Source organism: Grammomys surdaster, unplaced genomic scaffold (genome assembly GCF_004785775.1).
Source record: "Grammomys surdaster isolate TR1022 unplaced genomic scaffold, NIH_TR_1.0 186, whole genome shotgun sequence".
Lineage (NCBI taxonomy): Eukaryota > Metazoa > Chordata > Mammalia > Rodentia > Muridae > Grammomys > Grammomys surdaster.
This window is the reverse complement of record NW_021604631.1, coordinates 697,883-709,887: the sequence shown is the minus strand read 5'-3', so window position 1 is coordinate 709,887 and position 12,005 is coordinate 697,883. Positions and strand designations below refer to the sequence as shown.

Genomic DNA, 12,005 nt, shown 5'->3' with positions numbered 1-12,005 from the left:
CCAAAGGGTCATGTTTGGGTAGAACATACAAAGACATTTCAGCCCTAAACAGCATCATAGATCAAATGCACTTAGCAGATATCTACAGTTTATTGCATCCAACAGCTATGGAAAGATGGAAAACAGATTCTAGTCAGGAGTCTATAGAAGCTTCTTCAAAACAGAACACAGTCTGATTGACAAAAACATTATTAACAAATACAAAATAAATTTTGTACCTTATTAGATTATAGTGGAAAAACCTAGAAGCCAATAACAAGAGAAACCATTTAAACAGAGATTAATTAATACATTCTTGAATAATCATGAGTTATGAAGAAATTAGAGAGAAAAATTAAAATTTCTAGAAACAAATAAAAACAAAACCACAACTTGGCAAACCCTTCGCAATACATCAAAGACAATCTACGAGGATGGTTTATAGCTGTGTGCTCTTACATTAAAAAGTAAGAGAAACAAGAAAGCCAAAACCAAACCATATCTTAATGTTTTATAAACAGGAGAATAAACCAAGCCTAAAATAGGTAGACAGAAAAAATAAAGAACAGGGCAAAAATTAATAAAGTGGAGACTAAAGTATAAACATTAAGAAGCAATGAAACACAGTTATGGGGAGAAAAGAAAAAAGTCTCAAAGAAATATAATTAGGAGCAAAACAGGACATTACCACAGATACCAATAAAATCCTGAAAAATATTATAGAATTCTTTGAAATCCTAAGTTAAAAAAGTCTAGAAAAAAGTCTTGATATATATTACTTACAAAAATTAAAAAAAACAAGAAAAACAACAAATTGATAACTAACAATGAGATTCAAGTAGCAAGAGTTTTTCAAGAAAAAATCTGAATTCACTGCTCAAGGATGTTAAAGAACTTCCATGAATGTTCTTTAAACTATTCTATTACAAAACCAGGGAAAAAGAATACTATGAACTCATTCTACAACATCAGAATCATGCTGACAATACCAGATAAAGACAAAACAAAAACAAAACAATACAAGTTGATTTCTCAGATAACACAGATGCAAAATTTATCAATAAAATTCTTGCAAATTAAGAAGTACACATTATCCCCAAGTTTGTTTTATCTGAAGGATGAAAAGATGGTTTTAACACATGCAAGCCAATAAGTATAAAACAGCACATAAAGGAGTCTAAGGGCAGAAGTCACAGGATTACTCAAAACACGCAGAAAAACCCTTTAGCAAAGTTCAACATTCCTATGTGAGAAAATCCCCAAAGAAATAAGGAATAGTAAAAGCAATAAATGGCAAACCTGTAGTTTACATTATACTGAATGAGGAAAAAATAAAACCATGTCCTTTAAAATCAAGCACAAGACAAGTATGTCCACATGTTCCAATCCTCACTATCCTATACCTAAAGAACCCTAATACTCCACAAGAAAATCTCTGTATCTAATACTTCCAGCAGAGTCACAGGATATAAAGTCACCATACAAAATTCAGTACCTCTTATATACACCAATACCAAGTATACTAAAAAAAAAAAAAAAAAAAAAAAAAAAAATCAAAGAAAGTTTACATACTCAATACAAGCAGAAGGGAAATGTGGATATATGTAACCAAGGAGGTAAAAGGTTTCTACAATAAAGAAAACTTTAAGAAATTGATGAATACACTTGAAATGGAAAGACATCCCAAGTTCATGGATTAGTGAAATTTATAATGTAAAAATGATGGTAGTTACAAAAGCAATCTACTGATTCAATACAATCTCCATCATATTTCCAATTATAGTCTTCACAGAAGTTTAAAAACAAAAACTTAAAACTCAAAAGGAAGCACAAAAGAAACCCAAATAGCCCCAAAACAAAGCAAAAACAAGCAAAACCAAACAAAAGACCTAAGGGGAGGGAGACTCTGAGGATATCACAATACCTGACTTCAATTTACACTACAGAGCAACAGTAACAAATACAGCATAACAGTGGCCCACACACATAATAAAACAGAATGGAGCATCCAGAAATGGACCCTTATATCTACAGCCCGCTTGATTTTCAAAGAAGGTATAAAAAAGACACTAGCCTAAATCACTCATCAACAAATAGCAAAAATGTGGTACATACACATAGGATGGAATTGTACTCAGCCCTAAAGGAGACCAATGTTCTTTGAAAGGAAAAGGCTGGAACGAGAGGTAATCATATTAGATAAAGAAAAAAAGGTCAAACTGAGAAAGACAATGTCACATGTTTTCTCTTCTCTGTACATTTTAAAATATACGTATAAGACATGAGAGTGGAAGGGGAGGGAAATTCTCTGTCAGGAGGAGGGAGACAGTGGGAAGGAACAAGGAACGGGAAAGAAGCTGGTGGGGAATTGGCCATGTTCAAACATACGTCATGATTTTAGGAAAGGGTTAACATGAAACCCATCATTTCACATAATGAATATGCCATAATTTACAAAACAGGAAGCAGGTGGAGAAGAAAGTAGTTAACCAGTGGAACACATAGGTTAAGGGGTATGTTGATAGCTAAGATCTGAATCATGTAATCTCTTCTTAATTATAACATTTAAAGTAAATATATTTAATTAAATAAAACATGGTCACTAATTTACTATTTGATCTGGTATCCCTTATATTTTCATATTTTCATACAGTTTACTAAGAACTAATCATAGAAGTCAACATAGGCATTTAATAAGAGTAATACAAAAGAAACTGAGGACAATCCTCAACAAAATCAGCCAGGCCAAGAGAGACAATGACTTGACTGAAACTCCACTGAAGTCCCTAACCTAACTGTCAGGTCCCAAAGAAACTGGGGACAAATAGGTAATTGTAGTGCCTATTAGTATAGTACCTGCTGGCCTCTAGGCTCACTAAGTACCAGAGTATCCTCTCAGCTCTCCTCACCCTACCCCTCAACCTTAAATCTCTCCAGCCCTACGGATTCCCTCCCCTTCCCCCAGCTTCTCTTTCTGTATAACCCGGCCTTTTCACCCGGCAGGCGGTTTCCTGGTTCTTCTCTTGGCTCCCCTCGTGGTCCTCTTGCTTCTCCCTCTCAGCTCAGTCTGTGGGTCATATTTACTCCCTCATATCTCCAATAAAAACCTGCTCTTCACCCATACTCGAGCACTCATTTCCTCATTTCATTCACTAAGAACAGATGTAATTCAAAAAGGGCCCTGCTATTTTGGTAAACCAGACCATCACTGTTTTATACATGTGAGTTCTTTGAGGAAATAGTTCATGTCCACTTATATTGGAACATACAATCCAACATTCCATGTTGAAAGAATTTCTTAAATGTCAAATCTCCAATTATTAAAATAAATATTAAGTCTCAGATCAGATTATATGAGGTAAAATTTACATCAAGAAAAAAGCAGCAATGAGGAAAAACACATTTGTGATCTCTTTTAGGTTTTATTGATTGACCTATGCTGCACCAAAAAGGAAAGAAGTAAAAAGTCCAGTTTTGCAATAGTCAGGATCACAGTAGCCCAGCAGGACATGAATAAAATGAATCAAGAAGCCACAATGAAATGTCTGTGTACCCTGGAGTGCTTCCCCAATCAAAATGTTCCAAAGGCACTTTGCCAAAGGGAAGGATATACTGGGAGTCCAAAAGCCTATACCAACATTTTTACTATAATTGCTGGCTTTTCCCCAGTCTTTCTACCTAATTCTTTAGAGGAACTACTACATCTATGTAAGACATTAGCTTTCCCATGTGTTACAAAATACTGTAATAACAAGACAGAGATCAGCAACACACATTCCTTATGCAAGACTGGAACCAGCAAAAGGCCAAGTTCCAACCATGACCCTCTTGGATGAACCTGGACAAAGCATTTGGTCTCTGTGGAATCACTTTCTATATTTGTAAAAATATTTTTGAAATAATAGCTGATTAATACTTGTATATATTACTAGCATGAGCTTTTCATTAAGAAAGGGGAATGCTCATCTTTTCCTTTATTCTACTAGCTTGTCTTACTGATCAGCAAGGGCTCATTATATAGTCTAGCTGCTTAAACATCAGATAAATAACCAATCGTAGGTATAGACCCTTTTCTCTTTCAGTTTTCCATTATCTCCCCTGTTCTGTATTATGACATTTATAATCTGGTTAATATATAGTAGAAAAGCAATGCAAATTCCAATTATTTGGTTTTTGACATTACTTGCTTCTGTCAATTTTGCAATTGTGCCTCAATTTTGTAATTAGGTAGGTACTTTACTTAGCTAGATAACACATACACATATGTAATTATATAACCTTACACCTAAGTACAATGAATATAAAGATGACAATCATAATGGTAATAACAATAGCGACTGCCCTAAAATGACCTCACGGCACTGTTGCATCCATTGAACAACAAAATATAGTTTGCAAATGTTCACTTGAAAACTATGATAGAAAACTTCTAAGAGAAAAGTCACAATTATACCTCTAAATAAGGCATCTGCAAAATGACTCATTCACAAGCAGAATTCTCATTTAATTAATAATAACCTGAACATTCTCAGGAATCACCTCCAACCTTAATTTATGGCACCCCGATGGGAGATCCGCTCTCCCTGGGGATTCCCTACTGGAACTTCCTCTATAAAAGTGTCAATTCTAATGGATTACATCCTCAATCCTACTGTTTCACAAGATGAGAGGGGAGCTTTAAGAGCCTATGTTAAATTCCCTGCTGAAAATGTCTATTACTTTTTCAACTGACTTGCAGGGTACTCCACAAATAGACACTAAAGACTTGCTGATCAGTACCAAGAATTAAACAAATTTCTGCCCTTTATTATGGTATATTTCATCAGCTCCAAGCTTTTATATGTACTTAGTAACATTTTATGTAGTCTCTCAATAATGTATATCTTCTTTGCTTGTAAAAATCTTTTAATAATGTGATAAATAGAGTTCTAAGGATTAGAATGGCAATGACTTAAAAAGATTCGCCACATAATTTCAAAAACATCAAATTTTTCACAAATTGGTTTCCAAAGATAAGTTAAAACCAAAAAAAATCAGTACAGTAAGCAGAATGATGGATCCCCAAATATTAATGCCTAAGTCTCCAAGACCTGTGAGTAGGTCACCTTACATGGCAAAGGAGACCCAACAGATGGTTATCATTAAAGATTTTTAGCCTGAAGTACCCAGGTGGGCTCGATTCTATCATAGGTGTCCTTAAAAAAGAAGGAAGATGGCAAAAATGTGGGTGAGAGAAATACAATGAGAATACCAAGCCTGGCTTGGCCATGTAAGGAACAGCATAACATGGTTCCTGCCCCTGAAACAGAGCCAGCAGGGCATCCGCACCCATGAGTATCATCTTTGCTGGGGGCAAAAGGCTTGTTTGTATGATAGTGTACATATTTTCATGGTCCTCCTTCCAGGAATGTCTTCTCTGCCAAGGTTAATGACTCCAAGATAACAGAGACAGCAAGAATCCAGGAGGTGAGCGTGTGGCTAAAGTCTCTGCAAAATTGTAGAATGCTGTGACCTTCAGGACAGCCTTTAAGGCTGAGAGAAAGAACACTGAAAACATGAGTTCAGAACATATAATTTCTAAACTAGACAAAATAGAAGGATCCAACACGAACTGGATAAGAAGCTTCACAATCTAAAGGAACAGAGGCAGCTGCACTATGAGCCATCTTGTCAGAAAGATACTAAGGAAGGGGATTAAGAGATATAGGGAGTGGTGACGGCAGGGCAAGATCCACCCAGCTGTGGGTTTGTCTGTCTGTCTGTCTGTTTGTTTGTTCATGCTTATAAAGTCCGGCAGGTTCCTGAGTTCAAGAGTTCAAGGTCAACGTAGGACAGAGGAAGCTTAGGTCCAGGCCCAGGCTCAGGCCCAGCAGGAATGGCTATTTAAGGGCTAGGCCCACTCAGTATCTTTCTTCCTCAGAAACCCTCTCCAAGTCAAGGCTGGTCCTTGATAAAGGAAGATTCAACTAGCACCTTTACTGGTTTTGAACAAAGACAAAGAAGCCTCTTAAGGTGACAGGTGACAAACTCCAGAACCTGATAAAGACAAAAAAAAGAGTCCCCAGAACTTTCAATAAGAAACATGGCCCTGTGAATGCTTTGATTTGGGCCCAATGAGATTTCTATTTTGTTTTGTTTTGTTTTTAACAACAGTCTCAAGTAGCCTGGACTAGCCTCAAAATCTCTTCATATCTGGCCTGACCTTGAACTCCTGATCCTCCTGCTTCCATGTCCTTAGTGCTAGGATGTACTGCACAGGCTAGTGAACTCATGCTTGTGCATGCAGAGGGCACAGGTCAACATCAGATGTCATCTTCTATGGCTCACCACCTTATTTTTCTAAGGCAGGGTTTCTCACTAAACCTGGCACTTGCTTTTTTGGGGTAAACTTGCTAATCAGTGGGCCCCTGGCATCTACCTCTCCATTCCCCTTCCTGTCACTCTGGAAATAGAAATACATGCTGCTGTACCCAGGTTTTATATGGATGCTCAGGAACCAACCTCAGATCTTCATACTTAGACAGTAGGTACTTTACCTGCTGGACCATATCATTAGTTCATTTTAGATTTCTAACCTACAAAACTGTAAAATAATTAATAAATTTATTTTAGGTAAGCCATGTTTGTGAACAGAAAATGAACACACAATGTAGTTTATTTCTTTATAACAACAACAAACTGATTTGAAAAATATATTCTAGAACTCAGGTCTAGCATTGAAATCCAGATGCTACTTAATCAGCTGGATATAAACTGAAGCCAATTATTAACTTTGCTGTACCTCAGTTTTCCTGTACATAAATGACACTTGTAAATGCAATTGTAATGTAAAAAAGAAGGAAGGAAGGAAGGAAGGAAGGAAGGAAGGAAGGAAGGAAGGAAAACATTGTAAATATAATAATACACATCCCAATCCCAACTAATTCAAGTAAAGCACTTAAAACATTGCTTCCCACATAGCAAGCAGTGAACACTTCTCAGCCTTTGCTGTTACTGACATGAATCAATATAATAACTTTATCTTCTTTCACAGGAAAGTCAGGAGATCAACAATATCCAAAAGAGTCCAAAAAATAAACCCTTCTAAAGAGAAAAATGTATGCATAGCTCTAAACATAGCTTCCACAAAGGTCCTGGCTCCACTTAAGCTAGCATGAGATTCTTCCAGAGTTTCCAAGTTAACACCACAGTCACTGTAGGAACAGGAATGCTGCTATGTGGCATTGTTAATTCTAGGACTAACAGAACAAAGCATTCATCAGAAAGTAAAAGCTGCCTTATTAAAAATAGTAGATGTGGCAAGCTATATTTGGAATTTTTTCAGCTTATGTGAAATGAATATAGCACTTACATTTTACAAGGAATGATCTATAATTTCTTTAAAAACAAAATTTTTATTTCAACTGGACAATGACTCAGCAATGCTGACATAAATTAATATAACCATGATAGTTGGAATAGTTTACTTCTACATTACAAAGATATAATAATTGGCAATTTCTAAAAAAAGGTAAGTAAAATAGAAACAAAAACTAGTCTGTACATTTTATTTTATGTTTCTGTACTCTACAATATCTCACAGAAGTATCAAACACTCAAAGACAAAGGCAACCCTATATCCACAAGACTGAGTGTAATCTCTGTAAGGTGCAACAATAACAACTAATGTTAAAGATTTAGGAAAAGTTAGAAACTAAATGAACAAAAGAAAAGAAAAAAATATAAACTAATGTATATACTTCCCTATAGCTCATGCAGCACATCTGATGGCATCTTCCCTGAGATGGCTCTAAACTGCTCTTTTAGCCCTTGGAGCTGGTGTGTCTTTAACCCTGACTTTGCTGTCTCCAAAGCTCATGCTTTTAACATCCCTAAGACTTACCATAAAGCCTAATATTTGTGCAAGATGGCACTATCACCAGGCACAGTAGCACACACCTAAACAAACAGCTGCATTTGGAAAGCTAAGACAGCAGGATTCTAAGTGTGAGTCCAGCTCTGACTACACAGAAATATCCTGCCTCAAAAAAGACACAACAAAAACAAAAATAAAACATCATGAACAGCAAGATGACTCAGCAGTGGATTAAAGTCTGTAGCCTACAGATGCCAAAGCCAGAATGCTGTGTGCAAGAAAGGAAACATCTTGGAAACTGTGCTCATGACAGTGGACAATTACCAAACTTTATTCTATCCCTGAAAAAACAATCAAAGCCTAATGCTTCCTTATTCAAGCAAGCAGCCTGGTCACCTCTGATCAATGTTACTTCTCTTTGGTTCCTGTTAGTCAGCTCAAGTTACAATAAGAGAAACTTGTTTGACATGTTCATTATAAATGCCTTAGACTCATTTCTATTTTTCTGCCCTATGATATCAACAGGAGCAATGAAGACTATAACCAAAAAGAAAAGCATACATTCTACCTAAAAGCATTCAAATGCTTAGAAAACAGTACCACTGAAATAAAATGTATTCAAAGCTGAAGTATGCAGACAGGCAGTGACCTGCCAGTTTTCACCCCTGATAATACAAGTCTACCCAATGGTTTTATATCTATTTACTGTGAGGGTCCCACAGGGCACAGCACAGACTAACATAGGTCTTAGGCTGGCTATCTAATATACTAAGACTGAGACATATAATAAAAATAACTTACCACTTGAGCCTCCAGCAGCCGAATATTGAGTGGCATCAAGGAATTTGCGTGGAGTAGGGATATTTGAAACATCAATCAGAGGACCAGGAGAGGCATCTTTGCCATGAGAACTGTGGAGAAAGCAAGCAGCAGTTACTACTTTCTCCAAAGCCAACTGAAGTTCCATTTGGTGTCCAGAACTCTACACTGTGACTTCAAACACCTCACAAGTACATTGATAATGCAGCAGTTGCCACAACTGGGGGTTTAAAGATGTCGTCTAAGAGTCCCAACTGTTTAACACAGTTATTATAAGGATATTGTGGACTGTCTAAATGATCATCTCATATTAAAATTATGCCAAGCAACTATCTGAACTCCTTTGTACCTATAGTAAAGATTTCTTATAAGTAAATAAAGTTGCAGTGACACCATGGTATGACAACTAAGGGAAGGTTTAATACGATTAAACCCTCATTTAAACTTATGTTCTTAAAGATCACTTTGTACTTATTTTTCAGGCGTTTACTCATTTGAGCTGTCTTTAAAATAGACTCATAACTTTTGACAAGTCGAGAATCACTATAAATGCTGACTTTAATACTTTCTCAGACTTATTCAGCATTATTGTTTCAATAAAGCCAGGTTCTTAATTTAAAGCCACTAAAATAAATACGTTGCTCAGAGATAACATAAAGGTTATAAATGGCAATTATATTTTCAAGATAAGTTATTAACTTATAAGTGCCTGGGCAAAAAAAAAAAAAAGTGCCTGGGCAAAATCAAGGCAAGTACAGCTTGGGCGCTGGCCAAAGGAAACAGAATCCTCCAGCCACACTGCATGGACAGCAGAAGTTTCTCTAAGTCCAATCCAACAATACAAGCTACAGTTCACACTTTCTTGCAGCCCCAACACAACAATAATAGTAATAGATCACTCATAAACTAACTCTTTCAAGGGAGAGAAGGCACAAGAGAAGGGAAAGACTTCATACAAGATGGAGGGACAGATCCAATTGGGAACAACATTTAAACCAACGGTTTTCAACTTACCTAAAGCTAAGACCCTTTAATGTACTTCTTCATGTTGTGGTGACCCCAGTCATAAAATTGTTTTTGTTGCTATTTTATAACTGTAATTTTGCTACTGCTAAGAATAGTAATGTAAATTTGCAGGATATCTACTATGCAACCCCTGTGAAAGGGTCATTTGACCTCCAAAGGGGGTATGTAGTGACCCACATACCACTAATCTAGACCCTCCTCCCCTGCAATATTCCCCCATCCTCTTCCCATGATGCTTCTGGAACCAAAGTACTATGTTTAAGTGTTACATATATTCTCCCTCTCCTTCTCCTCCCTTACAAATGCTGGAAATCAAACCCCTGCTACATAAGAACATTACCTCTAAGCTATACCCCTGCATTTCTAACTAAGGACAATATTATTTCAGAAACTTTTGGGGGAAAAAATTTGCTAAAGAGTAAATTGTCACTTATACTAATAATACCTTTATTCCATGATAATGATCCATTATCCTAGGAATTGCAGATAATATGGTAGTGGCTAACTTCTCCATTTTTATTGACTAAGGTGAGTGGAGATTGTTATCCAAATAATTTCTGTAATGTATTAGTAGCTGGCACTGTGCTCAGTGTTGACTAGAAAGTGTGACTAAGATAAAGCAAATATCACACATTCTATAGACAGCATCACTTCCAGCTAATGTGAAACTCAATTCAGGTATATAAATAATGGGAAATGACTGGGATAGTTATTTTCAATTAAGTCTTCTCTGTGGATATAAAACATCAGGTTTATAATTACCTACACCATCCTAAGTGAATCCAGCCATCTATATTTTCAATAAACTGTTACTCGTTGTTTTGATTTTTTTTAAACAATATCCTATGTAGTGAAAGTTTTGGTTTCTTTAAAAGCCCAGTTACGTCATATGAATATGTTTCTGTTTTAATCCCAGCTGTGGGATATGGGGCTCCTTTAGATTGTCTACAGCATGTAACTAGGACTGTCTTGTGCTTGGGGAGCAGGAGGCAGGATGATTTTTGCCAGCGGCAGGTAGTTTAATACTGGGGACTCAGGAAAGGGTATAAATGAGAGAGCTCCGAGGCCTGTGGCAGCTGCTGCTCCCTGCTGCTGCTGCGTTTGCTATTGCTGGGTTGCTGTTATTCTGGATATTCTGAACAGTGAAGATTGGAGCCCCAAGGACCTTGACAACCCTAATCAGCAGGAAGTAGCCTATAGGGGTCTACTTCCTCTTTCTCTTCTAACACTCTTTCTCCACTACCTAGTTTAGTGTTGGAGGGTTGGAAGAAATTAAGGAGCAATAAGGTAGAGAAATAAGAATCTAATAAAATAGCTTTTAAAAAAATGTGCAAACAGTCCTATTATGTAACTAACTTCAAACTCGGGTTCCTGCCTTAGCCTCTGAAGCACCATGTTATAGTCATGCACCACCATGTCTCCCTGAACTCTCACTCTTCTGCTACCTGCATGGTATTCCCAATGAGAAGATGAGGTCTGCACACATGCCTAGTCCCCACAAATGGAGTCCACAGAAACAGGATAACCATTGACTTCACAGCTGCTACTGAGCAATTTTGAAAAAGTTAATTTCAACTATGAATGACAGGAAGATTATATACATAATTTATAAATATTTAAAGAACTAGAGTTATTTGTATAGTAGAATAAATAAAAATATCAATGAGCAGGAAAACAGAGTCTTATGTATAGCTGGAATAATGCCTGTCACTTCTAAAAATAAACAAGTACAAGTTGTGCCTGTGTGCAGATGCTGGTATGTACACACTGAGTATCTAAAAACAGTGCCTGTGAGTGAGTACACACACACTGAGAGTGTAATGGACTGTCTGTGTACAGAGGCTGGCATACACACACTCAGAGTGTAATGGACTGTCTGTGTACAGAGGCTGGCATACACACACTGAGAGTGTAATGGATTGATTGTGTACACAGGCTGGCATACACACACTGAGAGTGTAATGGACTGTCTGTACAGAGGCTGGCATACACACACTGAGAGTGTAATGGACTGCCTGTGTACAGAGGCTGGCATACACACACTCAGAGTGTAATGGTCTGTCTGTACAGAGGCTGGCATACACACACTGAGAGTGTAATGGACTGTCTGTGTACAGAGGCTGGCATACACACTCTGAGAGTATAATGGATTGTCTGTGTACAGAGGCTAGTATACACACTCTGAGAGTGTAATGGACTGCCTGTGTACAGAGGCTGGCATACACACACTGAGAGTGTAATGGACTGATTGTGTACACAGGCTGGCATACACACACTGGGAGTGTAATGGACTGTCTGTGTACAGAGGCTGGCATACACACACTCA

The 12,005-nt window shown here is 37.2% G+C and overlaps 1 protein-coding gene across 2 annotated transcripts in view; it reads right to left on the bottom strand.

The window, feature by feature from the left end:
- Positions 1-12,005, bottom strand: part of Exoc4 (exocyst complex component 4) — a 689,148-nt gene that overhangs the window by 622,340 nt on the left and 54,803 nt on the right. For both annotated transcript variants that reach the window (XM_028768362.1, XM_028768363.1), the window contains exon 5: positions 8,636-8,745. In XM_028768362.1, coding sequence (XP_028624195.1) covers positions 8,636-8,745 — 110 coding nt within the window. The remainder of the gene's footprint in view (positions 1-8,635; positions 8,746-12,005) is intronic.